The 27,190-nt window shown below is 43.9% G+C and overlaps 1 protein-coding gene across 1 annotated transcript; it reads left to right on the forward strand.

Annotated features, from left to right (window-relative positions):
- LOC134601737 (kinetochore protein NDC80 homolog) lies at window positions 1-25,851 on the forward strand. Its single transcript, XM_063446242.1, has 12 exons — window positions 1-71; window positions 182-247; window positions 2,080-2,180; window positions 3,704-3,876; window positions 6,694-6,796; window positions 10,905-10,986; window positions 13,988-14,061; window positions 14,869-15,013; window positions 16,172-16,350; window positions 18,687-18,809; window positions 20,648-20,776; window positions 25,777-25,851. Exons 3-12 carry the CDS (start codon window positions 2,142-2,144, stop codon window positions 25,831-25,833), a joined length of 1,104 nt encoding a protein of 367 aa, XP_063302312.1. The 5' UTR covers window positions 1-71; window positions 182-247; window positions 2,080-2,141; the 3' UTR covers window positions 25,834-25,851.
- Window positions 25,852-27,190: the final 1,339 nt, after the last annotated feature.

A 27,190-nucleotide genomic window follows, 5' to 3' on the forward strand; every position in this document is an offset into this window, starting at 1 on the left:
ACCTACTAATATTGGTCTGATTGAATAAGGCAGCTAAGGAATCTCAGGAGAGCCACAGAGGGGCGTCTTCAGTACGTTTAGTAAAAGGCTTTCTTCCTCTCATAGGATACAGTGAACAAAATGTGATGATTGTTCTATGATTCATTTTATACGTAAATCGGATTCCCTTTGTTATACACAGGGCTGACTGCTGTACAAAAGTAGGCTTAAAGGCAAACCATCACATCTGCTGAATTTGCACAGCCCGGTAGGTAACAAAACTCTCTGTCTCTCTCTGACTCTCTCTGACTCTCTCTGACTCTCTCTGACTCTCTCTGACTCTCTCTCTCTTTAATACCTGGTACTCTGTGGTCTGAGCCCTCTGCTAACCAGTCTGGATGGTCTCGTGCACTCTTTCTTTGGATAATACAGGTGTTACTGGCTGAGGATTGTGAGCGTTGTAGCACAGAGCTGTTTGTTGTCCATGTACTAATACGCCATGTTGGAGGACACCATGGTTTTAAAGCCAAAACTTTATCACTTTCTTTTTGTGACATTTTCTTTCATCTGCTCCAAACTTTTATTGGTGGTACTTTCACACATTTTAGTCCTGCGCCTCATTTTATGTTGCTCTCAATGTGTATACTTTTTTTTTTTTTATATAAACCATTTTTAGTCTTTTGAAATGGGTAATCAACTTTTCAGGGTTTTGGGAATAAAAACAAAAATCTTTGAAACTCATCACTTTTTAAAGTTTTATTTTGGGAATGTAACAATCGTAAAATTAAGGGGGGGGGGGGGGGGAAGAGAGAGAGGAGAAAGAGCGCCTTGCAGAAAACTTGGAAGATGTCACCACTGTATGAAAGTGTACTAGGTGTTTTCTATATAACAAACTGGCCAAACGTGGAAGTGAATGGCTCAGTATAGATGCATTTCCCTCATTGTGTCCGGGACTTGGACCATCTAGTGAGGGCACCATCCCAAGGCAGCGATGTGATAGAGCAATGATAAACCTGTAAATCACTGGTTCATAAAGCGGCTGTAGCAAACACTGGGTAACAGACTGGTTACCTCTGCTAATTCCTACTCTCGGCCAGACTAGAACCATTAAACACTCCAACATCCGTTCGCCCAGTAACTAGACAAAAAATAGTTCTGGGAGTCAACTGATTCTATTCAGGCCACACACTGCTTTTATGCACGGACCTATAGCATTGGGTCTCCAACACAAACTTACAGGCTTTTCCATCACATAATCCTCTGTCTGAGAGAGAATTGCTTGAGAAAACTGTTATATCTCAGATACAGAAAAACATACACAAAATATAAAATCCCCAAATATCACCAGGATCCCCACATAGCTCTAGTTTAGGCCAAGTAACACTCAGATCCGTTTGGCAAAACGGCCACGAGGTGATGGCACAAAACAATTCCAGAAAAATAGGTGCCCTGGACGGTCTCTGTTCGGGGATTCCTGTGCGAACTCTGTGCAAGTTATTCTCCTGAATTCCCGGAGCGAATGCTCCCCCCCCCCCCCCCCCCCAGTCGGTAGTCCCCATCTCCTGAACGTCCCTTGCATAGCTGGTCAGTATGATATTTACTGGGGTTTTTGCTAGTGCCTAGCTGGCGAGTGTTCCAGGCACTCGACTAACCAGTACCGCTGCCCACATTCGGCGTCAAAATTGGCGCCATTCTTTTGTCGCCCATGTGCAATCGGTTATACAAAATGGCGGTCACCCAGAGGAGCATTCATTAATTCCCTTGCGGTTTCGCACTTAAGTCACTGGTATTCTAACGTTCTAATGGAGTACAGGGGTGGCCCTCGTTTGGGAGACGAATGCAATATATTCGAATATATGAACTCCTGAACAAGAAATACACGAATGGAACCGTACATTCTGCCACGGCGGCCCTTCAATCTGCTGGTGAGATTCGCCATGTAATTTCCAGGGGGCTTGGATGGTCCTACACTAGATGGCTATTCACAAAAGTGTGAGCTAACAGGAATCGAAACTGAACTTTACATTTTAGTCTGATGATTTCTACAGTCTGGAACAATCACGCAGAAAGAGTAATGTGGAATCTTATTTGGTTTTATAGGAAAATAACACGACCCTGAGAAAAATCAACAAAAATCTGGTAAAATTTCTGGCGGTCGGGAGATGAATGTCCTTCTGGAGTGTGTGCAGCTGCTACGGGAGGTAGGTAGCCGGTCTCTGGAGCTTCACACGGGACATACCTGGTTTGGGGGGTTGGGTTAGTCCAGGGTGAGGGTAATGCTGGGAGTTAGAAACAAATACAGAATGCTTGTAAAGCAGGGCTAGTGCGGAGTGAAAAATCACCCCTGGTGTCACGGGCCGTCCAGGCTGGCACTGGCTAGTAACTTTTAAAACTTGGCTAGTGGAGTAGGATACTTTAGCCATTCTTTAAAACACACAGCAGTGTAAAGACTTTGAGTAGCCGTAAGAGGTGAAACTTGTTATCTAAAGGATGGCGGTGTGACCTACCAGGGGTAGGCAACACTCGGCACTCCAGATGTTGTGGACCACGTCTCGACTAAAGCTTTGCCAGCGTTATGGGAGATGCAGTCCACAACGTCTGGAGTACTAAAGGTTGCCTACTCAGAGTCCTGTGCCCTCTATAACAAACATTGTTTTCAGACGTGCGGGCCCCAGTGTTTGTGTGTAAGGGGCCCCAGTCTCGTTGCTGCAAGCGGATTGACTGAATTCAGAAAGATCTTGTTTCATTGTTTTTCCCGATCCATGTCGGAGTTATCTTCACCAGGTTGGCAGTAAATCTCAATACCAAGAAGGGTACGGGGCTGACTATTTATAATGCATTCTGGATACGAAAGTTATTTAAGAATTGTTAAAGGGACACTCCAGGCACCCAGACCACTTCTGCCCATTGGAGTGGTCTGGGTGCCAACTCCCACTACTCTTAACCCTGCAAGTGTAATTATCGCAGGTTTTTTTTTCTAAACTGCAATAATTACCTTGCAGGGTTAACTCCTCCTCTAGTGGCTGTCTACTAGACAGCCACTAGAGGGAACTTCCTGATTTCTAGCAAAGATATTCTGTGCTAGAGCGTCGCTGGACGTCCTCATGCTGTGTGAGGACCTCCAGCGTCGCTAATTTCCTCATAGGAAGGCATTGAAAATCTCGCATGCACATTAGGTCTCCTCCTCCGGTGGGCGGGATCAGTCTCGCCCACCGGCCGATGGAGACAGTTGGAGGAGCGGCGCGGAGGAGGAGACAGCGACGAGGGACATCGTCGCTGCCTCAGGTAAGTGACTGAAGGCGTTTTCACCCCTTCAGCAACCGGGGATTGGGGGGTGAGAGGGAATCTCCAGTGCTAGGAAATCGGATTGTCTTCCTGGCACTGGAGTTTTCCTTTAAATGAATTCATTTTTATCACTTAGTTTTTTTTGGGCTATCTGTTAATACTTTGCCACAAAGCATCTGATGTAGTTCTAGGTTTGCAAGATCCACCATGCTTTCCTGCAAACGTATCGCTTAGATGAAGTCTCTGAATGAAAAGCGCTTCCCAGGGAAGGGATTAGGGAGCATTTAAACGTCACAGCTAGGAACTGGAGATATTATTCCGGAATTCCAGAAAATATGCTGGATCCTGCAGTCTCACGTGCAATGTACTCTGAAATAAAACTTGCTCCAGTTTTACATTTTATTGTATAATGCTTTCTCTTGTTTTCTCATTTTTGTAGCTGATTGTGGACTACAGTTACCTTGCAAATACAGCCATGAAAAGCCCCCCCTTCCCACCTGAATGGGACTTAAGGAGTCAGGAACCTCTGATCTTCACGCACTCCTACCATCCACTACCTTACAACAGTAACACGTTGGAAGAGGTGATTCGACAGGTCTTTAAAAGCCAAGGGTGAGCGATCAGACCTGGAAGAAATGGCAACTTCCTCAACCAATCCTTGGTGGCCCCTCTGACACATTGTCTTTGATTCACAATGTTTCTACACTTTGACCCTTTAAAATCTGTATGTTGTGAATCTCGACTGATAAAGCTTTTATGGCTCACTGGGTACAGTCACTCCCTATACACAATGAACAATGTTGGTCAAGCAGATCAATATTTACTGTGCAATGAAAGTTTGTGTCTCTCTAGAGTACAGCAGGTTTGGGCATTTATAATGAACAATGGTTTAATATGCTCTGTGTTGAACCATATAGAGACTGTATTCCATACAGATATCAGAAGTCAGAATCGATCTGTGTTTTCCAGAATACCTGATTAAGTTGTGTGTTTTTTGTTGTTGTTTGTTTTCTCATCCTGTATACTGTTGGCTGTTGGCACACCAATTACTCTACATCTTTAGTAATAAACCCAGGCCAAAACAAAAACCTATATAGCCTGTAAGGTTGGCATGTAAACACCAGCTTGGGAAAAAGAATTGCACTTTGAAATCCCAAAATGTCCTGTTCAATGGGACGGTCTCCCAGCTTGGCCATTTAATTACCAGAATGCACTGTTCATTAGGACGGTCTCCTTAGCCTGGCCTTTTAAATCCCCGAATGCACCGTTCATGGGACGGTCTCATTAGCCTGGCTATTTATTTAAATCCCAGAATGCACCGTTCGTGGGTCGGTCTCCTTAGCCTGGCCATTTAAATCCCAGAATGCACCGTTCATGGGACGGTCTCATTAGCCTGGCCATTTAAATCCCAGAATGCACTGCACTGTTCATGGGACGGTCTCATTAGCCTGGCTATTTAAATCCCAGCACTTGCTGTTGATGCAGCTTAATTGTGCTTTTCTTCCTATTGCAGTCGGCATTGGACTTCTAAACTGAATTTCCGATCCCTGATTAGCACATGTAATTTCTTGGCAGTGATACACACAGATCATTGGAGCATCTTGTGTTCACCACCACGGTCTGTCAGCCCTTCCACATCTGCTGTGTTCATGTCTCCTAGATAATGTCTGTTCAAAGTATTCAGCATTTAAAACCTTTACTTCCTCTCCAGCTGACTGGAGGGATTTTAATTAAGTGTTTTGTTTGTCTTCCAGTCCCTCTTTGCTAAACGGTATGAGATATCTGGGCAATGATTGCAGGGAGAAGACTTTAACCCTGTCTCCCCCTTACTGTCTGCACCTTCTACGTTCATCATCGAACTAGTCCCTCGTGTATCCTGAGACATTTACTAGAATCATTTTTATTAAATCTACATTTTATATAAACGAATATGGATTTTCTTTTTGGATTTTTTTATTTTTTAACATAGGTGAAGTGTGTAAAGATGGGGATTTATACATTTAATTTGTTTTCACATCATCTAAATATAGGGATAGGTAAACCTAATAAAATTCTGGGAAGGGACCATTTCCTTCTAATTGGTTTTCATCCTTTCTTCATATTTGTAACCAACCTACTATAATTTGTAAAGCTGCGTAAACCGAATCCTTGGTTACGTTTATCACTTTATATTGTTACATGGTTACATAGGCTTAACGGAGACGTGTCCATCAAGTTCAGCCTTCCTCACATTAGCAATTTGCTGTTAATCCAAAACAAGGCAAAAAAAGTTTGAAGCGGTTCCAATTTAGCAACAAACTAGAAACCAAAAATTCCTTCTTGACCCCAGAATGGCAGTCAGATTTATCCTTGGATCAAGCAGTTATGACCCTACATTGAAAGATTATATCCTTGAATATTCTGTTTTTGCAAGTATGCATCTAGTTGCTGTTTAAACATCTGTATGGACTCTGATAAAACCACTTCTTCAGGCAGAGAATTCCACAACCCTTTGACAAAATCTTCATTCTTCCAGTCTAAACGCATGGCCTCGTGTCCTGTTTGTGAATACATTTCCACACAATGGTTTGTACTGGCCCCGGATATATTTGTATAATGTTATCATATCCCCTCTGAGGTGATATTTTTCTAAACTAAAGAGGTTTAAATTTGTTAACTTTTCTTCATAGCTAAAAAGTTCCATTCCTTTTCATTTTAACTTTTTAGTCCACCTCGGCACTTTTTCTAGTGCCATAATATCCTTCTTTAGAACAGGTGCCCAAAATTGCACAGCATATTCAATATGTGGTCTTACCAGTGATTTATAAAGAGGTAAAATGATATTCTGGTCCCGAGAATGAATGCCCTTTTTCATGCATGACAATACCTTGCTGGCCTTGGCCACTGCTGATTGACATTGCACATTGTTGCATAGTTTGTTGTCTATAACAATTCCCAAGTCCTTTTCGTGTGTTATCCACAATTTGCTTCCATTAAGGGTATACATTGCTTGTGCATTCTTGACCCCCGAAGTGCATAACTTTGCATTTTTCTACATTAAATTTGAGTGCCCAGTCACCCAGTCTATATAAAACCTTCTGCAGGAAAGGAATATCTTGCTTACATTGTATTACTTTACAGAGTTTTGTGTCCTCTGCAAATACTGAAATATGACTTTCAATGCTTTTTTGTTTTTTCAAGATCATTTATAAATGTTAAATAGAAGTGGTCCCAAAACAGAAACCTGAGGGACACCACTTACCCCCTCTGTCCAGCTTGACAAATTACCGTGAATGACAACTCTCTGTACTCTATTTTTAAGCCAATGTTTTACCCAAGAACAAGAATTTTCATCTAGACTGATTTCTTTGAGTTTGAACACTAATCTATTGTGAGGAACCGTATCAAACTTTCTCTGCCTTGGTTCAGATTTTGATTTTCTTTGTACAGATACCAGTTACCATTATTACAAGAATCTGACTTTGTGGTGGAAATTGCCCACTCCAGGTCTCCGATGGACATCCCTCTGGAATTGCTCAAAGAAATTTTAAAGGTAAATAAACAAAATTCATGTGTGATAGGTAAAGATTAGTGTTCTCATTCTTACATGATCTCTGGGCATCAGCATTTTAAGAACTTTTTTTGGGGGGGGGGGGGGGTTGAAAGAATCAATTGTTACCTCTTGAACTTGAATTTTCTCTGGAATCCAATAGTTGGAGTTGAGCCAAAGTAGTCCTATCCTCTTCACTGCTTACAAATCTATCGATCTTACTCATTTTATTGAGACTTTTAATACATACACCCTATGTCTTCTACACAATTCATATTTAGTGCAGAGAAATGTAAAGGTGTGGTGACATCCATTCACTCACCGTAACTTACCATTATGGTGGGTTTAGAGCATCTGGCTCATCAGCTTACAATTAGTAAGGTATAATAAGTAAAATAAGTATATTGGGTGTGTTGCATATTAAACATAAAGTGCGTTTTTGAGATGTAACTGAAGAGGCATTGGGTTCTAGAGATGCGATCCAGGGGATGAGTACTGGAGGTGTGAATCCACTGGCGAATTTTTCCAGCGAGGGGGATTAAGAGGGGGGAGAATAATTGTAATGACATCCATGCTTGGCCCCTTTTTGACAGTGTCATGAAGGGGAGGGGCATAGTCATAACCACATAAAGCCAGGGTGAATAGCATTTTCACAACTATGGTGTCAGGAATACAGGTTTGTATTCCTGACAGTATAGTGTTACTTTAATCAAAAAAGGAACATTCTGGTCATCATAACTTCATCTGAATGAAAATGCTATGATGCCAGGAAGCCCCTGGGTGCTCTTTCCTTTAAGGGGTTAAATCTCTCTCAAATGGCTTAACTCTAAAGGCTTCCTCCAGCCCAAAGTCTCCAGGTCGCTCAGTGGTATTTGGCTTGTGAAATGGAGTGTCAGGAAGTACAGATTGACGTCAGGCATGGGTGCCGCTGATTGACTAGAGTGGTCAGCTGACGCTCTAAGCCAATCGATAGTTCCCAGTTTATAAAACGGTTTTACTTTTTTATGAATGGGGAGCTACTGATTGGCTTAGAGTGCCAGCTGACCGCTCTAGCCAATCAGCGACACCCCTACCCAGCGGCACTCATTGCTTCCTGAATCTCCGTAAATAAAATTTAACACATTAACACAGATTTTTTTTTTTTCATCTCTGGGGAGATGAGAAGGCCCAAAGTTTCCCTGCTAGGCCCAGGGACCAAAGCCTTAATATGTGGTGTCCAGAATGAAGTGGAGGGATCACTTCACTAGTTTTTTTTTTTCTTCTGACACTGTCTTTTCTCCATCTGCTCCTTCTCCTACTTTACCTTGTGCTCCTTCTGATTCTTTCTGCTCCTTTACCATTGTGGGCCCTTCCTGCTCATTTCTGCTCCTTCTCCTACTTTACCTTCCTGCTCCTTGTTGACCCTTCCTGTAGGCTGCCCCCCATCCCTCACTCACCTGATCTGTAGGCTGCCCCCCCACATCCCTCACTCACCTGATCTGTGTAGGCTGCCCGCCCCCCCCACATCCCTCACTCACCTGATCTGTGTAGGCTGCCCGCCCCCCCACATCCCTCACTCACCTGATCTGTGTAGGCTGCCCGCCCCCCCCACATCCCTCACTCACCTGACCTGTGTAGGCTGCCCGCCCCCCCCACATCCCTCACTCACCTGATCTGTGTAGGCTGCCCGCCCCCCCCACATCCCTCACTCACCTGATCTGTGTAGGCTGCCCGCCCCCCCCACATCCCTCACTCACCTGATCTGTGTAGGCTGCCCGCCCCCCCCACATCCCTCACTCACCTGATCTGTGTAGGCTGCCCGCCCCCCCCACATCCCTCACTCACCTGATCTGTGTAGGCTGCCCGCCCCCCCCACATGCCTCACTCACCTGATCTGTGTAGGCTGCCCGCCGCCCCCACATCCCTCACTCACCTGATCTGTGTAGGCTGGCCGCCCCCCCCACATCCCTCACTCACCTGATCTGTGTAGGCTGGCCGCCCCCCCCCACATCCCTCACTCACCTGATCTGTGTAGGCTGGCCGCCCCCCCCACATCCCTCACTCACCTGATCTGTGTAGGCTGGCCGCCCCCCCCACATCCCTCACTCACCTGATCTGTGTAGGCTGCCCGCCCCCCCCACATCCCTCACTCACCTGATCTGTGTAGGCTGCCCGCCCCCCCCCACATCCCTCACTCACCTGATCTGTGTAGGCTGCCCGCCCCCCCCACATCCCTCACTCACCTGATCTGTGTAGGCTGCCCGCCCCCCCCCCACATCCCTCACTCACCTGATCTGTGTAGGCTGCCCGCCCCCCCCCCACATCCCTCACTCACCTGATCTGTGTAGGCTGCCCGCCCCCCCCACATCCCTCACTCACCTGATCTGTGTAGGCTGCCCGCCCCCCCCCACATCCCTCACTCACCTGATCTGTGTAGGCTGCCCGCCCCCCCCCCACATCCCTCACTCACCTGATCTGTGTAGGCTGCCCGCCCCCCCCCCCACATCCCTCACTCACCTGATCTGTGTAGGCTGCCCGCCCCCCCCCCACATCCCTCACTCACCTGATCTGTGTAGGCTGCCCGCCCCCCCCCCACATCCCTCACTCACCTGATCTGTGTAGGCTGCCCGCCCCCCCCCCACATCCCTCACTCACCTGATCTGTGTAGGCTGCCCGCCCCCCCCCCCACATCCCTCACTCACCTGATCTGTGTAGGCTGCCCGCCCCCCCCCACATCCCTCACTCACCTGATCTGTGTAGGCTGCCCGCCCCCCCCCCCACATCCCTCACTCACCTGATCTGTGTAGGCTGCCCGCCCCCCCCCCACATCCCTCACTCACCTGATCTGTGTAGGCTGCCCGCCCCAACATTCCTCACTCACTCACCTGTAGGCTGCCCCCCCCCCATTCCTCACTCACTCACCTGTAGGCTGCCCCCCCCACATTCCTCACTCACTCACCTGTAGGCTGCCCCCCCCACATTCCTCACTCACTCACCTGTAGGCTGCCCCCCCCACATTCCTCACTCACTCACCTGTAGGCTGCCCCCCCCACATTCCTCACTCACTCACCTGTAGGCTGCCCCCCCACATTCCTCACTCACTCACCTGTAGGCTGCCCCCCCCACATTCCTCACTCACTCACCTGTAGGCTGTCCCCCCCCACATTCCTCACTCACTCACCTGTAGGCTGTCCCCCCCCCACATTCCTCACTCACTCACCTGTAGGCTGCCCCCCCCACATACCTCACTCACTCACCTGTAGGCTGCCCCCCCCACATTCCTCACTCACTCTCCTGTAGGCTGCCCCCCCCACATTCCTCACTCACTCACTCACGTGTAGGCTGCCCCCCCACATTCCTCACTCACTCACCTGTAGGCTGCCCCCCCCCCACCCACATCCCTCACTCACCTGATCTGTAGGCTGCCTCTGAAGTCTGGGAGTTTTTGGCTGCACTCTGTGCTTTTCCCCTGCAGATTCAGTCAAGGGAGAGAAGCAGGATGTAGCTTCCTATCCCTGCCTCTCTCCTTAACTACCACAACAAAAGGACACAGCCTTAAATTAGAGGGGCAAATGTTTAAACCTATCAGGAAGTATTACTTTACGAAGAGGGTAGTGGATGCATGGAAAAGCCTTCCAGCTGAAGTGGTAAAGCTTAACACCGTAAAGGAGTTTAAGCATGCGTGGGATAGGCATAAGGCTATCCTAACTATAAGATAATGCCAGGGACTAATGAAAGTATTTAGAAAATTGGGCAGACTAGATGGGCCGAATGGTTCTTATCTGCCGCCAGTGGATTCACATCTCCAGAAAACCCCGCCAGTAGATTCACCTCTTTCTATGGCTTGCCCGTGTCTTGCAGTGTCTGGTTGCAAGTTGGGGGGGGAGGGGGGGGTGTTGTGGAGATGTGAATCCACTGGTGGTGGTGGTGGTGGGGGGGGGTGTTGTGGAGATGTTGGGCAGCTTGTGAAAAGTCTTATAAATATGAAAGCGAGAATTTGTTTAGAGAGATGTAGTGAAAGATCTTGACCTGTGCATAGGGGACAAATAAAGGGGTACTTAGTAATTTTGTGTAGATCCGTAACATGGAGCGCTGAGGGCTTCATTATTTTTTATATTTTTCCTTTTGTAAGATATTGGAAAGCCCTCGTATGACATATGGCCACTACTTGTTTGGAAGAGTACACCCATATGACCGAGGACAGAGAAAGCTCGGTAAGTGTCGGTACTAATACACTATGCAGGATTTTCATTCACGCTCAGAATGAAGAACATTTATCATTAACATTTGCTACAGAAATTGGCAGTAAAAAATTAAATAAAAATAAACCCTAACGGTCACTTTTAATAAATACACTTATTCATTTTACTATAAATCGTAATTAATTGAAATAATGGCGAATGAAAACATGTTTAACCCTGCTGTAGTCACAACCTAGGTACGTGTCTGCCAAGAATCTGTTTTATCTAACTTTAGCTCAATCAGAACAGTCGAATGATGGAACCCTAGTGTTTAACACACCAAACTGTGGCAAACCTAGCCACTTCTGGACTATGTGGTATCAAGGTTGTCCGTAGGCTGAAAGGGGGGACTGTATATTTTGTATTTCATGTGTACTATCTATGGCCGTTCGCATGCTGGCAGCCCTAAGCTACCAGCATGCAAACACTTCGTTTGGCGAATTGCGGCTATCCGGGCCATTCGCCAACCGAATACGGGCTCCCCAGGTAGACCACACGCAGAGTCGTGTGGCGCTCATTAACCGATTGCAACAATGTTGCAATCGGTAATTAAAGGCTCTCCTTGGTGGCCGTCGTTCGACTATCGACCATGCGGCGGTCGGCCATCTTGGATCCTTTGTCTCTCCAGCAGTGTTCGGTCGTCGAGCGCCTGGTACTAAAAACGGCTACTCAATGATACGAACAACGCTGGACTTCCAGAGCGTTCGGGAGTTCTGCTCTCATCGCATTTCGTTCCCCATCGGTGTTCGGTAGTTTTAAACCGAACTCGATGGTTAAAAGTATTTCATGCGGCGTTCGGTCAATTCAGCTGGGAACTGAGCGGTATTCTCCCAAAAGATGCGCTCAGACCCCAGCTATCTACCGAGCGTTCGGTCACATAAATCTGCCGAATGAAACGTAAAAACTGTATTTTAATATAAATTGTCAGTTCTGCTGCACAAGGGGATAATCCACTTAATCGTCCATTTTAGTGGGAGTATCCTTCTCGTGCAGCAAAGCCTGTTGGGAGAATTACATTGCATGATGGGAGAAAGCCCCTGAACTCACTGTATGGAAACCCCTTGCATGGGGAACTGTATAAATATGCCAGTTAGTTGACTCCCAAACTGTGTTTCGTCCGGTTATTGGGAGGATTGGGGAATATTGTCTTGCTTTCTAACTCTGACTGTGGATTACCTGGGATACCAACGAAAACTGTGGACTATACTACTGCATTCCGTTACACAAACCATTCAGGCACATGGTTTAGGAACGGGCTTTCATGCAACAGATGGACATGTTACATGGAAGCCCATTCCTTCTCTTTAAAGGGACATTGTAATTGCTGGACCCTTTCTCCATCCTTCCACTTGGTTTAAAAATATTTTTAATGCTTAATGAGAGTTCCCAGCAATCCATTCCCTCTGTGCTGCTTGGATTGATGAGGAAGCATTAGCCTGAGCAGCAATGGGTAGCTGGGCAGCTGCGATTGAATGAGTGTCGGCTGACTGCTTCAGCCTATCACAGAGCACATTGCTGGAATGAATCGGTATGGCTAGAAGGAAGTGTGTAATCTGTCTTGGCCATACCTCCAGTGGGGGCAGTGCTTTGGAAAGCCAGGGTCTATCTTTCTGTGTTAAACTGCTCTGCTCAAATGGCTTCAGTATTAAAGGAACACTATAGTCACCTAAATTACTTTAGCTAAATAAAGCAGTTTTAGTGTATAGATCATTCCCCAGCAATGTCACTGCTCAATTCACTGTCATTTAGGAGTTAAATCACTTTGTTTCTGTTTATGCAGCCCTAGCCACACCTCCCCGGCTATGATTGACAGAGCCTGCATGAAAAAAAAAAACCTGGTTTCACTTTCAAACAGATGTAATTTACCTTAAATAATTGTATCTCAATCTCTAAATTGAACTGTAATCACATACAGGAGGCTCTTGCAGGGTCTAGCAAGCTATTAACATAGCAAGGTATAAGAAAATCTTAATTAAACAGAACTTGCAATAAAAGCCTAAATAGGACTCTCTTTACAGGAAGTGTTTATGGAAGGCTGTGCAAGTCACATGCAGGGAGGTGTGACTAGGGTTTATAAACAAAGGGAATTAACTCCTAAATGGCAGAGAATTGAGCAGTGAGGCTGCAGGGGCATGTTCTATACATCAAAACTGCTTCATTAAGCTAAAGTTGTTCAGGTGACTATAGTGTCCCTTTAATGTCTTTGGACGGACTGCATCAGGGGACTCCAGGCACTAAAACCGCTTCAATTAGATTAAATTATATATTACCTGCAGCTTCCATTTAAAGCTTCATAAACCTTCTATGATTTAATTTTTTTTTTCACAAAACAAAATTCCAGATATGTCAAACTAATTTTAGTCAAAGTCTGATACTGATCTCCCATCTCTAAATTTTTACGTTAAAGGGAAACTCCAGTGCCAGGAAAACTATCAGTTTTCCTGGCATTGGAGGGTCCCTCTCCCTCCCACCCACCAATCCCCAGTTACTGAAGGGGTGAAAACCCCTTCAGTCACTTACCTGAGGCAGCGGCGATGTCCCTCGCCACTGTCTCCTCCTCCATGCCGCTCCTCCTACTGGCTCCGTCGGCCGGCGGGCGAGACTGATCCCACCCACTGGCCGAGGAGACCTAATGCGCATGCGCGGCAATTCCACGCATGCGCATTAGGTCTCCCCATAGGAACGAATTTCAATGCTTTCCTATGGGGATTTGAGTGACACTGGAGGTCCTCACACAACGTGAGGACGTCCAGCGACGCTCTAGCACAGGTTTCCTGTGCTATGGACCAGGAAGAGACCTCTAGTGGTGGAGTTAACCCTGCAAGGTAATTATTGCAGTTTATAAAAAAAACTGCAATAATTACACTTACAGGGTTAGGAGTAGTGGGAGTTGGCACCCAGACCACTCAAATGAGCAGAAGTGGTCTGGGTGCCTACAGTGTCCCTTTAATTGGTTTCCTCTTTTTCCCTGCAGAGTCTCTTAATGGTGTGACCCAATCATGGAGGCTGAAGAAGGTGGATACACAGAGAGGCCATGATCTTTCGCAGGTTGGTGATGGGCTTTCTGCCAGTGAGCCAGTCTGATTTATGCACCTGTTACCTTTAAATTTCTGGGGGGCATCCTTCCTGATTCTAACCTTTTTATAAAAACAAAATCGAATTATCTCTAAAGTGCAACTTTCTCAGTTAGTACTTTAAGGGGGTTAACAGTGTATATAATGGGGTCATATATAAGAATCCCATCTATACTGTAATGTGTCAAAGTAATCTTTCTGCCACTTTTTTCAGTTTGGGGGGAGGGAGCCCTAAGACACCAGGAAAAGAAAAAAAAGTATGATGAAAAGGTTACAGTAAGAAATATGGTGAAAGTATAATGGGTGAGAATCGGAAAAGTGCAGAAAATCAACCTAAAATGAAGGCCGATGCTTCACACAACCCTCTCTGGGTGTTCTCCTTATTTTACAAACTGCATGTTGGGTAACCATAATCAGACTTGACTATAGGCATGACTTGGTGTCAATGGCCATCACCTCATTATGTCTGGAGACAAAGCACTGTAGGCTACTGATAGGGTACTGGGGATGGATGGGTGGTTGGAATCCTTCTGGTAACTATCCCCAAAGTACATTCAGTAGTATCTACTAAATTGAATTCAAACTGAATTTCCAAAAAGTCGAATTTGAAATATTCACTAGATCGGCTATGCTTTCAATTAAATTCACCGTGTATTCACTTTGAACACTCAATTCTAGTAAATAGCAGATTGTGTCCTACTGAGGAAGTGGAGTGAGAACTATGAAATACAAAAAATCAAACTGCCATATTAAACTTCCATTATGTTCTTTTTCTCTTAAGATTCATTTGTTGTCCATCAAAAAGCTAAAGAATGCTGTTAAAACAGATCTGAGGAAGTACCAGATTTACTTGACTGGTCTTAAATCTCGCCTACGAGGTCTGGAACGGAGAGCGGCAACTGTGACCAAGGATTTGGAGAGAGCTAGTGAGTTCCAGTCTGTAACTTGATTGATATATTTTAGAAATTTTAAAGGTTTACTTTTTGATAATTTAATTTGAAACTTTGAGCTGATCATTTGCTCGGGTTGGTAAATATTGGAGTTTTATTGTGTGATCTGAATCAGTCACCTCTAACCTGCTGAGCTTTGATATTTAAACGGTTATTCCAGGCACCATGACCACTTCACTGGTTTAAAGTGGTCATGGTGCCTGGAGTCTTTGACTTTGAAATGCTGCATATACAGAATTTAACCCCTTTTTCTGCCAGAGGTGTAACTCCATCTCTGGCAGCATCATTTGAGTGTCGTTAGCCAGCCCGGAAATAGCGTTGTGCAAATTTCATCAGTTATGTTGCTTGGAGTGACCAATGAAAGGTACACTCTAAGCACTAAAATAACTTTAGCTTAATGAAGCAGTATTGTTGTAGAGATCATGTCTCTGAGGTTTTTACTGTTCAATTCTCTGCTATTTAGCAGTTGAATTTTGTTGGTTTATGCAGCCCTAGCCACCCCTGCCCTGGCTCTGACAGAAGCTTGACTAAACCTGAGAAATTCAGTCCAGTGGTAAAACGTTCCGATACTTTATTAAAACACTAAAGTGTGAGGCATTTAATTTCACAAAGTATGAGGAACTATTTGACAATGGTTTGAATGCATTAAAGATTCTATGGAGCATGTTTAGGATAATTCATTTTTGAAATACATAGCTGGGTGTGAAAAGGTTTTCTGTGTGTCTTTAAAGTGGAAGAGTTTTGTAGTTTAATCGCAGCTTAGGAATGACTAGAACTGAGGTTTGTGAGTGGCTGCAGTATGTTTCCATCCAGTTACCTGATGTGTCAATGTCTGATTGGAGCCCCTTGAGGCTACCAACCTGATACCATGGGAGCAATATGGCGAGGTAGGAGGTAACTAGAACTAATAACTATATTTGCAAACATGGCTACTTAAAGAACAGAGTGCGAGTGCTGTAAATCTTTCCCAATAAGTATCATAAACCCAAAGGCAATGACCCCTTCAGTTCTGTGCGTTCTCTAAAAAATCTAGAATCCATTTTGGTTTTCCTTATTCTAGATTAGCTATGGATATTTGCAGTTTCTCGAAAGAGTGGAATGTTTGTCTTTCTTTCTGTTGATTTTCCCCTGTAGACCTGGAGCTGGTGGCTCTAAAACAGGACCATTGTAACCCAGAGGTCAGAGTGGGCAAAGGGGAATCCTGTCTGAGAGCAGTTGGCCATTTGACATGTCAGCCAGTACTGGGCAACCACCAAGATCATCAGAGGATAGCCCCATATCCGGTCTGTCATGAGCAGTACCAGAATTTAAAGGTATCAATTAAATCAGAAATGTGTTTACTTGCAAACCATACCTACCCTTCCCAAATGCTCCATTATAGAGTAGGACATTCTAAAGTGTAACAAGACTTCGATTGATAACAAAACTTTTACCAATAACCTCTAAATGCCTATTAAAAGCAGTTATGCAAGTAAAATAAATGCAGTAAATATTAATAGCTTAATTTGATCAATTAACAAAAGGCAAAGTGAGAAAACAGAAGAAAAATGTAAATCAAATCAATATTTATTGTGACCACACTTTGCGTTCAAAACAGCAATTCTTTTAGCTACACCTGCACAATGTCAGGGATTTTAGATGGAATATAATCAGGTGCATGATTAAACAATTATTTTTAAGCAGGTGTTTTGTTAATAATAGTGTTTAGACCTACATGTTAAATTGATCTTTAAGTGAAATAGCTGTGTAGGAGGAACAAAACTGAACGCGGAACAGCCAAACTAACAAGGTGAGGTTGCTGAAGACAATCTAATGTCACGTTCTACACCATGGCAAGACTAAGCACAACAAGACGACACAAGGTAGTTTATTAGCGAGGTCTCACACAGGCAAACATTTTAAACAATATTGAGGACCGTAGATGCAGTGGTCGGCCAAGGAAACGGTGCAGCAGATGAGACCTATAATGCTTACTTGACAATCGGGTGTCGAGACATTCAATCAGCTCGGAATTGGCAGAAATCAGTAGGACCCTGGTACGACTATCTACTGTCTGGAGAAGTCTGGTCAGAAGTGATCTTCATTGCTGACTTGTGGCAAAAAAAGCTATACCTCAAACATGAAAACAATGTCAACCATGTAGGACAACACAGGAACTCTAATGCAGAAAAATGGCAGATGTCAAAATTTCAAACATTTGGCTGTAGCTGGAAGGCAGTTTAACCAAAAAGCTGGATATCCATCCAATGAGCATCTGTAGGCCACAGTGAAGCATGGTGGAGAGTCGTTTGAAGGTTTGGGGCTTCATTTTGCCCAGTAATGTATCAATATAATTTGTAAAAAGATTGCCTATCTTCCAACATGTTAATTTAAACATAAATTATAAAGATTGATAATGGTGCAAAATAAAATCCACTCTTGTATCATTCCAAGTACTGTGTACCTCAGATCAACTATACAAATATAATTTTTAAAATAAATTAAAACCTTGTTACACTCAAAAGTAAACAAATTAAATTTCTAGACAGATGTACATGCCCGTAATCGGGACCTGTATGATTGAAACAGATACTCTGCAATTAATGTTCTGTAACTAAAGAAGGGTGGAATGGTGACTTAAATGAAACACACTCTCTGTGATGGGCATGTAAATCAATCTCCTCATGGAAAATCAATTCAGAGGTAAGTACGGCCAAAGTTCTGGAGATATCCTATTGCATTGAGATTAATATTGAGTTTAGTCTTCGTTCTGTTAGTAAATGTCAGTTGTGTGTAAAAAAAAAATATATATTCTGGTTTTATTTAAATCAAAATTGCTCTTATTCTCTTCATAACTAATTTATTTCCAGTAGGATGAAAACGCAAAACGCCAATGGGGTACCAGAGGCTCAATAAAAATGTACTCTGGCTAATGGCACATAGCTAAATCTGCTTTATACGGTCTGTCAATTTGGCTATGTGCTGTTGGGCTTTGTACGATGAATGACCAAGAGCCAAGATGGAGGTGCTCAGTGCCAGGACAGAAGATCCGCTCTGAGGATTTCTACATTTAATTTTTATTGTCACACCGCAGAAACACAATTGTGAAATATAGGGAAAATGTAATATAACATTAAAAATCCTAGGGAGTGACCGCTTAAGCCCTTCAAATTATTTGGTCTATACATCTTGCTGGCAGCTTCCTATTACAAGGTATATGTTTTCATTATTTATTTCACAAGTAAAATATAATCTTCAAAATGTACAGATTATTGAATCCCTTTTAACGTAATTAAAAAAATATCGCAGTAACAGTTTAACCGATGTGAACTTACACCAGAAATGTGACTTTATAGACTTTTCTCAATAGCTACAGCGGTGTTACAAACTGAAGTGGGTTATATTCGAGTGTTCTATATAATGACTGCTTGGATCATACTAACCCTCCACCATATTTTACTCCTATTTCCTCAGTCAGAATATATTGTTCTGTTAGACGGTTCCAAAAGCCAATGTTTCATCTTGAACTTCTAGTGTGAGAATGGGATTTATCCTTGATTGTGCTGGTCAGCTAAGTGCACTAAAATCTGTAATATTGCCTCTCGTTCCTTATTATCTATATAATATTCTATCCCACAATGGGAGCTTATCTATGGTCTCATCTCCACAGTATGAAGAGCACTTAACCCAATATCAAAAACACAGTTGTCCACCTGGGAAAGGCCCATCAGCCAGGAGAATTAATAAAGTTCAACTGAAGTCATGTATGTTGCAGTGCCAGGTTCAGATTGATGTAAGTATACAATTGTCCAGAGGAATCTGCATTATTTGGATATGCTGATACCTTGTGAGAACTCTAAATGTCCAACATATTCTCGATCTTGTGTTTATGGTTGGTTCTTCTCTATAGTTGGACAAACTGGAAATTTAAGGATGGATATCAACAAGATTTAAAGATATGAAACAAAAACGAAAGATTGGGGTGGGGAACCCACTTACTAGCGGTGGATGGGACCCACTCTCATTCGCAAATACCTCCTAATTTAAAAGTTACATGAACATGGTAAGAACCTTTATTATGAACCAAAAATAATAAATGATACTAAATACCCTTATCCTAACACACCATAAACATGTATAAACTGTGATAAAGTAAAAACTTATACCCATTTAAAAGCCTGGGTAATTTATTCCAGAATACCCCTTAAAGTGTATAAGGTCCAAAATGGCTAATAGTATGCGAACCTAAAAAGGATCAAAATCAAGCCATAAAGATCCCCTGAACAAGTGGTATGAAATCTGAAGGTATCTAGATATAATATAGTCTATACAGGACTTAAAGTGTGTGTACGCTGTATGTGGCAAGTATAAAGGTTGTCTTAATGGGGCAGTAGGTGCCTAGCAGTGGTTCTGGTACCGATGCCCAATGGGACTATAATAGTCACTTGTACAAACATCTTAAGGTCAGTAGGCTTCTAAAGTAACCTCTCGAGGGTTGTTTGTACTAAAAAATCTCCCTTTGTTGAGGGAAAATAAGAAGTGACACTGGTGTTGCAAGTTAATGCTAGTGGCTAGGTGTGCTCACTGTACAAAGTCATTAGCCCCCCCAGTCTGGGGCATAAGGGAAATTTTGGGGAAGAACGTATCTTCCAACAGGTTATATAACAAGTAAGCAACGCCCTAGTCTGACTGTCTAGCCCAAAGGCATTACCGGAATGTCTGACTGCTGCTTCAAGGCATATTAAATCAAAACCACAGCCATTGTTGGAACCCAGGTAAGTAAAAATAAAAAAGGAAAAATTAAAACTATCAGTGTAGATGCATCTGCACAAAATAGCTCGACGCGCGTTTCGGCATTTCCACTTGTTTAGGCGATCTTTATGGCTTGATTTTGATCCTTTTTAGGTTTGCGTACTATTAGCCATTTTGGACCCTATACACTTTTAAGGGGTATTCTGGAATAAATTACCCAGGCTTTTAAATGGGTATATGTTTTCACTTTATCACAGTTTATACACGTTTATGGTGTGTTAGGATAAGGGTATTTAGTATCATTTATTATTTTTTGTTCATAATAAAGATTCTTACCATGTTCATGTAACTTTTAAATTAGGTATTTGCAAATGAGACTGGGTCCCACCCACTGCTAGTGAGTGAGTTCCCCACCCCATTCTTTCGTTTGTTTCATATATTTACCTTGGAATAAAGCCCCCTAAATCCCCCTGTAACCTCTGAGGTACTGGTGTCGGCTAGTCCAGCACCACAACCTTTCCATTCGCTTCCGATTGTAAAGATAATTAATATCTAATAAAACACAATCTCAAACCTATCCCAGTAGGGAAAGTTTAGTTCTGTTCTATAACTCCTAGCAAGGAACCTCTTGAGGGCCTATCAGAGGGATGTTTCTGTAGTGACCAAATTAGTCCACTAGCCTGATATTGTCCCAGATGAAAAGGTTGTGCAGAATAGGAACCGGTTTAAAAGGGATCCAAGTTATTCTAAGCAGTTTGCGCTATTTAGTTGCTCTCCACTGGTTGGTGTTTAGGAAGATTTTTTTTGGCAACTTTTAATGTGAGACTGGATGTTGTGCATATTATGGATTTAATTTCAGATTTATCTGTGTCTTTCTAGGTTCTCATGGAGCAGGTAAACAAACAAATTAATACAACTGAAATTGATATCTCTGCCACCAAAAACCTAATTCAGATCAAGAAAACCAGGAGAAGTGAGAATAGAAAACATGGTTACCCGTATAATAAGGTGAGCCCTGACTTGTCATACAGCTCTAGAACAGTACTGTGTGATAAGTAGTGATGTCTCGAACTGTTCGTCGGTGAATAGTTCCTGGCGAACATCGCTTGTTCGCCGTGGACGGTGAACACATGCGCTGTTCAGTCTGCCCCCTATTTGTCATCATTTAGTAAACTTTGACCCTGGCCTGTACCTCACAGTCAGCAGACACATTCCAGCCATTCAGCAGCAGACCCTCCCTCCCAGACCCTGCCACCTCCTGGGCAGCATCCATTTTACATTCATTGTGAAGCTGCATTCTTAGTGAGAGTAGGGACAGTGTAACTGCTGCTGATTTTGATAGGGAAATTGATAGCTAGGCTAGTGTATGCAGTGTCCACTACAGTCCTGAAGGACTCATCTGATCTCTGCTGTAAAGCCCTTTTTAGGGCTAGAACATCAGTCTGCTTATTTGTTTTTTCTTCTGTGTAATGTAATTGCAGTTGCCTGCCAGCCAGCCTGTGTGTCAGGCTCACAGCATATACTGTGCCCACTTGCCCAGTGCCACCACTCATATCTGGTGTCACAATAGCTTGCATTTAACAAAAAAAAACTTTTTTGACTAATATAATAGCAGTCAGTTTCCTTCACGAGTGTGCATTTCAGGGCCTGCCAGGGTACAGTGTCACACCAGTGCAACTCATATCTGGTGTAACAGTGTACATTTAAAAATAAAAATAAAAAATTTTGACTGTAATAGATTGAATAGCAGTTGTCTGCCAGCGTGTGTCAGGCTCACAGCGTATACTGTGCCCAGTGCCACCACTCACTCACTGGTGTCCCAATAGCTTGCATTTAACAAAAACAAACCTTTTTGGACTGTAATATAATAGCAGTCGGTTTCCTTCACGAGTGTGCGTTTCAGGGCCTGCCAGGGCACAGTGTCACACCAGTGCCACTCATATCAGTTGTCACAGTAGCTTGCACGCATAGTACCACAAATCGAAAAAAAGACAGGCAGAGGCAAGCCACCCCGCAGGGGCTGTTGTGGTCGTGGTTCTGTGATTCCCTTTGGCCCTAGAATAATGCCCAGTGTTCAGAGGCCACGTACCCTGAACTTTAAAAGTTCTGAGGACATAGTTGACTGGCTAACACAGGACACCCAATCTTCTACAGCTTCCACACGGAACCTCGACGCACCATCCTCCTCCAGCTTAGCTTCAGGCACCTCTCAAGTTACAACTCGCCCGACTGCCGCCACCACCAACACTAGCACCACAGCCGCTTCACTTGGTATGTCAGAGGAGTTATTTACACATCAGTTGGAAGAAATGAGTGATGCGCAACCATTATTGCCAGAGGATGTAGATAACAGGGATATGTCTCAGTCAGGCAGCATTACACACGTGCGGTGTGATGATGATGTTGTACCCACTGCTGCTTACTTTGTCAAATACAAGTGAAGCGGTTCATGTCATGTGGGTGCCCGCTAGAAGAGAAGAACAGGGGGAAAGTTGAGATTGGGAGACGAGTTGGAAGCAGGGGGAGGTTGTCGCAAGGAACTAGTGGCACAGTCAGACAGCATGCATCGGCACCCGGCGTCAGCCAGACAGCACGCCAATCAACGCATGCTGTTGCCACCACAAGAATGCATTGCAGAGCTCAGCAGTGTGGCATTTTTATTTTTTGTCTGCCTCTGACAACAGCGATGCCATTTGCAACCTGTGCCAAAAGAAACTCGTCGTGGAGTCGTGGGAGGTCCAACACCCACCTAGGTACAACTGCTTTGCGAAGGCACATGATCGCACATCACAAACACCTATGGGATCAACACATGAATACAAGCAGCACACAAACTTAAAGCTGCCATCCTCCTCCTGGTCCAGCATCTTCAGCCACGTCAACCACTTCTGGGAATTTTTTTGCCATGTTACTGGATGCTCATGCGCAATGCCTGTAGGCTCATGCGTCCTTTTGAGGAGGTGAAAAACCTAGTCAGTCTCACCGAAGGCACCATCAGCGACATGATACCATTTGTTTTCTTCCTGGAGCATGCCCTGCGAAGAGTGCTGGATCAGGCCGTAGATGAGCGTGAAGAGGAAGAGGAAGAGTTGTGGTCACCATCACCACCAGAAAAAGCCTTATCAGCATCGCTTGCTGGAAGAGGATTGTGAGGAAGAGGAGGAATGTGGCTTTGAGGAGGAGGAGGAAGACCAACCACAACAGGCATCCCAGGGTGCTCGTTGTCACCTATCTGGTACCCGTGGTGTTGTACATGGCTGGGGGGAAGAACATACCTTCAGAGAGATCACGGAGGACGAGGAACAGGACATAAGTAGCTCGGCATCCAACCTTGTGGAAATGGGGTCTTTCATGCTGTCGTGCCTGTTGAGGGACCCTCTTATAAAAAGGCTGAAGGAGAACGACCTGTACTGGGTGTCCACGCTACTAGACCCCCGGTATAAGCAGAAAGTGCCTGAAATGTTACCGAATTACGGAAAGTCGGAAAGGATGCAGCAGTTCCAAAATCAATGAAAAAGTATGCTTTACACAGCGTATAAGGGTGATGTCACAGCACAACGGGAATCTAACAGGGGAAGAGGTGAAAGTAATCCTCCTCCTCCCACGACCACGCCGGCAAGGACAGGACGCTTTAAAGACGTGTTGATGGAGGACATGCGGACCTTTTAAGTCCTACGCATCGCCACAGCCCTTCGGGATCCACCCTCAGAGAGCAACTCGACCGACAGGTAGCAGACTACCTCGCCTTAACTGCAGATATCGACACTCTGAGGAGCGATGAACCCCTTGACTACTGGGTGTGCAGGCTTGACCTGTGGCCTGAGCTATCCCAATTTGCGATAGAACTTCTGGCCTGCCCCGCTTCAAGTGTCCTGTCAGAAAGGACCTTCAGTGCAGCAGGAGGTATTGTCACTGAGAAGAGAAGTCGCCTAGGTCAAAAAAGTCTAGATTACCTCACCTTTATTAAGATGAATGAGGGATGGATCCCGAAGGGACTGACAGTGGGCGATACATTAGACTAAAGGCCTGATGAGGGGGACGTAACAGGGATTAAACTGATAAGAATAGTACTACTTAACACACCACTCCTATCTGGTGGCACATTAGATTGCACGCGCAGTGCCCCAAATTTGAAGTAGGTGGACCGACCAAGCATGTTTTTCCATCTCCCGCTTCCTAAAATCGATGCCTTATATACGCGTCCCCTGATAGGGGACGTAACGGGGATTAAACTGATAAGAATAGTACTACTTAACACACCTTATAATAACGCAGAGAGAGGCAACGCAGAGAGAGGAGTCTGAAGAAGAGGAGTCAGAGGAGGAAGGTGGCTTTGAGGAGGTGGAAGACCAAACACAGCAGGTGTCCCAGGGGGCTTGTCACCTTTCGGGGACCCTTGGTGTTGTACGTGGCTGGGTGGAGGAAGAGACCTTCAATGACATCAGTGAGGACAAGGAACGGGACATGGCTAGCTTGGTATCCAACCTTGTGCAAATGGGGAGTTTGCGGTTGTGCAAATGGACTGTTTGTGGTTGTTTGCGGTGCGTTAAACGGGGAGTTTGGTCTGTCACTGTGAAGCGGGCGTAACCCTTACACTACCTGATCGATACAACATCATACCTGATGTTTTAAAGCAGGTTATTCCAAACAATTTAGGAATGTTAGGTGATTTATGCCCTTTATGGATTAAAACCAGACTCTGCATCAACTATGTAATTTTCCATGGGAGTTTTGCCATGGATCCCCCTCCGGCATGCCACAATCCAGGTGTTAGTCCCCTTGAAACAACTTTTCCATCACTATTGTGGCCAGAGAGTCCCTGTGGGTTTTAAAATTCGCCTGCCCATTGAAGTCAATGGCGGTTCGCCCGGTTCGCCCGTTCGCGAACATTTGCGGAAGTTCGCCCTTGCCTTTCGCGACCTCACTAGTGATTAGGTGAGCCCCGCCTTCTGCGTCATACAGCTAGAACAATACTGTGTGATTGGGTGAGCCCCGCCTTCTGTCATACAGCTCTAGAACAATACTGTGTGATTGGGTGAGCCCCGCCTTCTGCGTCATACAGCTCTAGAACAGTACTGTAACTGATGTATTGATTCCCCTTAATATCACCACCTGGCTGTCACGCATGGAGCTGCAGTAAGGAGTCGGTCTCATCTCTGGGTTAGGCGTAAGTAATTATTTTTTTTAATGGGCACAGGAGGCGAGGCTAAATATAAAATGCAAAAAGAACACTGCGCTAATTACAGATATACATTTATCTCTGCCTTTGGATTTTACCCAGAATTTTTGCCTATAATACGTCTGAGAATTTCTGCAATTCAGTTTCTTTTAAGTATTGGCGATTTACTCTAAAGAACGAAAGTCAAGGACTAAAATCATTGGAATTCTTCCTTAATACTTAATTTTCTCATATCTAACTCCATAAATGTTGTGAGGCAAAAGTGCCCTCTAGTGGCAGTACTGGGCATTAACGGCTTTCTTACTTTACAAATATCTCTGAATACGTACCATACAGAATAGGCAGTTTTACCCTTTTACGCATTGTCTATTGTCACCATATTTCACTATAGTTAACTCTCTAAATTGGAGAGGCACTATATCGATTTTATTTGTGTTTATTAGTCATAATTTGTTTTCATTTTCCCCATCTCGTATTTGTTGCTGTCTTATAGAGTTCATTGCACTCTACCCTCAGCTAGTGTATGGTTATAATCTATTGATAGCTCTGCATATTCAGTTCAGAATTGCCGAATCATGCTATACCTCTGTACTCACAGCACATCATTGCACTAAATCCGTACATATTACATTAGACCACATTATGATATAAAGAAGCAAATGTTATCATTGACACAACTGGTTTTCATCCATAAACCCACCCATTCTGTCCCTGCCCTCTGCATAGTTTATTTTTGCATTATAAATACTGAGCTCATGCAGTACATTATTGTTACATAATTGCACTGTGTGTGAAGGTAATCAACCATTATTTCTCGTTCTCTTTGTAGAATTGTCGGTGGATCGATTCCATATTGTCTGAAGAGCCCTTTCCACAACCTGCTTAACGTCTCTCGACAGACTTGGATTGTAAAGTAAACTCTAGATGCTGCCAGGGAGCTTAGCATCCTCGTCCCGATGACCGTTAAAACTTTTGCCAAGGACTCATGTTTCTGCCAAGTTGGCGAGCTGCGGCACTGGCTCTTGGCCACCGGTGTAACCAGGCGCGTTTTTTATGGGAAATTCAGCAGGAACTGGATACTCTTCTCATGTGACCGGTTCCATGTTTGGTTTAATCAGACCTTTACACGGAAAGGATTTCGAATTAAACCTAAATAAAACATTTACTGTTGCACATTGTGTTGGTTGCGATTATTTCTTATGATGTGGATTTGTAACCAGCTAAATACTAATTACTTTACTGCCGTCTACAGCAGAAACAACCCGGACAAAGAGTCACCCTCACTAAAGGCTGAGGGCTTACTCATTAAACTGGAAAATACAGAGAATGGATGAGGAAATGTCATGTTTCAGGGAAAACCGGCAGATTGGGAAAAAACCTTTTAGATTTATTTTCTAAAATGATTAAACTGTGAATATGGCTGAGATTGGGTTTTATTTTTATCAACTATTTTATCCTGAGTTTTCCTTTTTCTTCATTTGAATCTGTTTACTACAATCTGTAGATCAGTTAATACGTGCTGGCCTTCTCTTTAAGGGGCTCAGAACTCCTAGATCCTTGGTTATCTCCTGGATCGAAAAGTAGGACAAAGTCGATTAATAGCTGCTGTGGCTGGGGACACTCGGTTGCTGCCCTAAGGTCATCTATAGGGGGTAATGACTGGTTCTTTTATACCTCATTGAGCAGAGGAGCCAGCGAACTCCTGACTGACTGAACACAAATACTTACCTTAAAATGTATCCGTGTTCAGTTATTTAAGAAGCTCTAAGTAGTTTTGTGCTAATGCAGGCCTGTGATTGGTCTTGCTGCTGATTGGCTGATGCTAGTTACACTTATCGGAAATCTGTAAGTGCAACCAATGATAAGGCAAAGTTCAGACTGATACTCTCCAATAACTGGTCAGAGAAAAGAAGCGAGTATCACGTGGACATCATGCGCAACATGTTAGGTAAAAACTGGAAGTGATGGGGAGGAGCTTGCATCTCTGCGTAGGTTAACTCATTGAAAAAAGCCTTATATTTTAAAGCTGCAGGATGACTTTGATTACATTAGAGTTTACATTGCTTCTATAAATTTCCTTGAAATTTCTTGAGTTACTTTAGTGAGGGAGTGTAATGGAAATTTGACTGCAATCCTGATTTAGTCTTTAAATAACAGTCTTTAACAAAAGGCTCGAACGTAACAACCAAATAGAATATATCATTTTTATTTTACAGAGAATTGCTTTATTATTTTATGTTTCT

The sequence above is a fragment of the Pelobates fuscus genome, chromosome 1 (assembly GCF_036172605.1).
Source record: "Pelobates fuscus isolate aPelFus1 chromosome 1, aPelFus1.pri, whole genome shotgun sequence".
In the NCBI taxonomy this organism is placed as follows: Eukaryota; Metazoa; Chordata; class Amphibia; order Anura; family Pelobatidae; genus Pelobates; species Pelobates fuscus.

Coding starts and splice junctions, on each gene's coding strand:
- LOC134601737 (XM_063446242.1), top strand. CDS start 2,142: ATGAATGTCCTTCTGGAGTGTGTGCAGCTGCTACGGGAG. Junction 14,062..14,868: donor GAGGCCATGATCTTTCGCAG/GTTGGTGATGGG, acceptor TTTTCTCTTAAG/ATTCATTTGTTGTCCATCAA. Junction 20,777..25,776: donor ATGGTTACCCGTATAATAAG/GTGAGCCCTGAC, acceptor TTCTCTTTGTAG/AATTGTCGGTGGATCGATTC.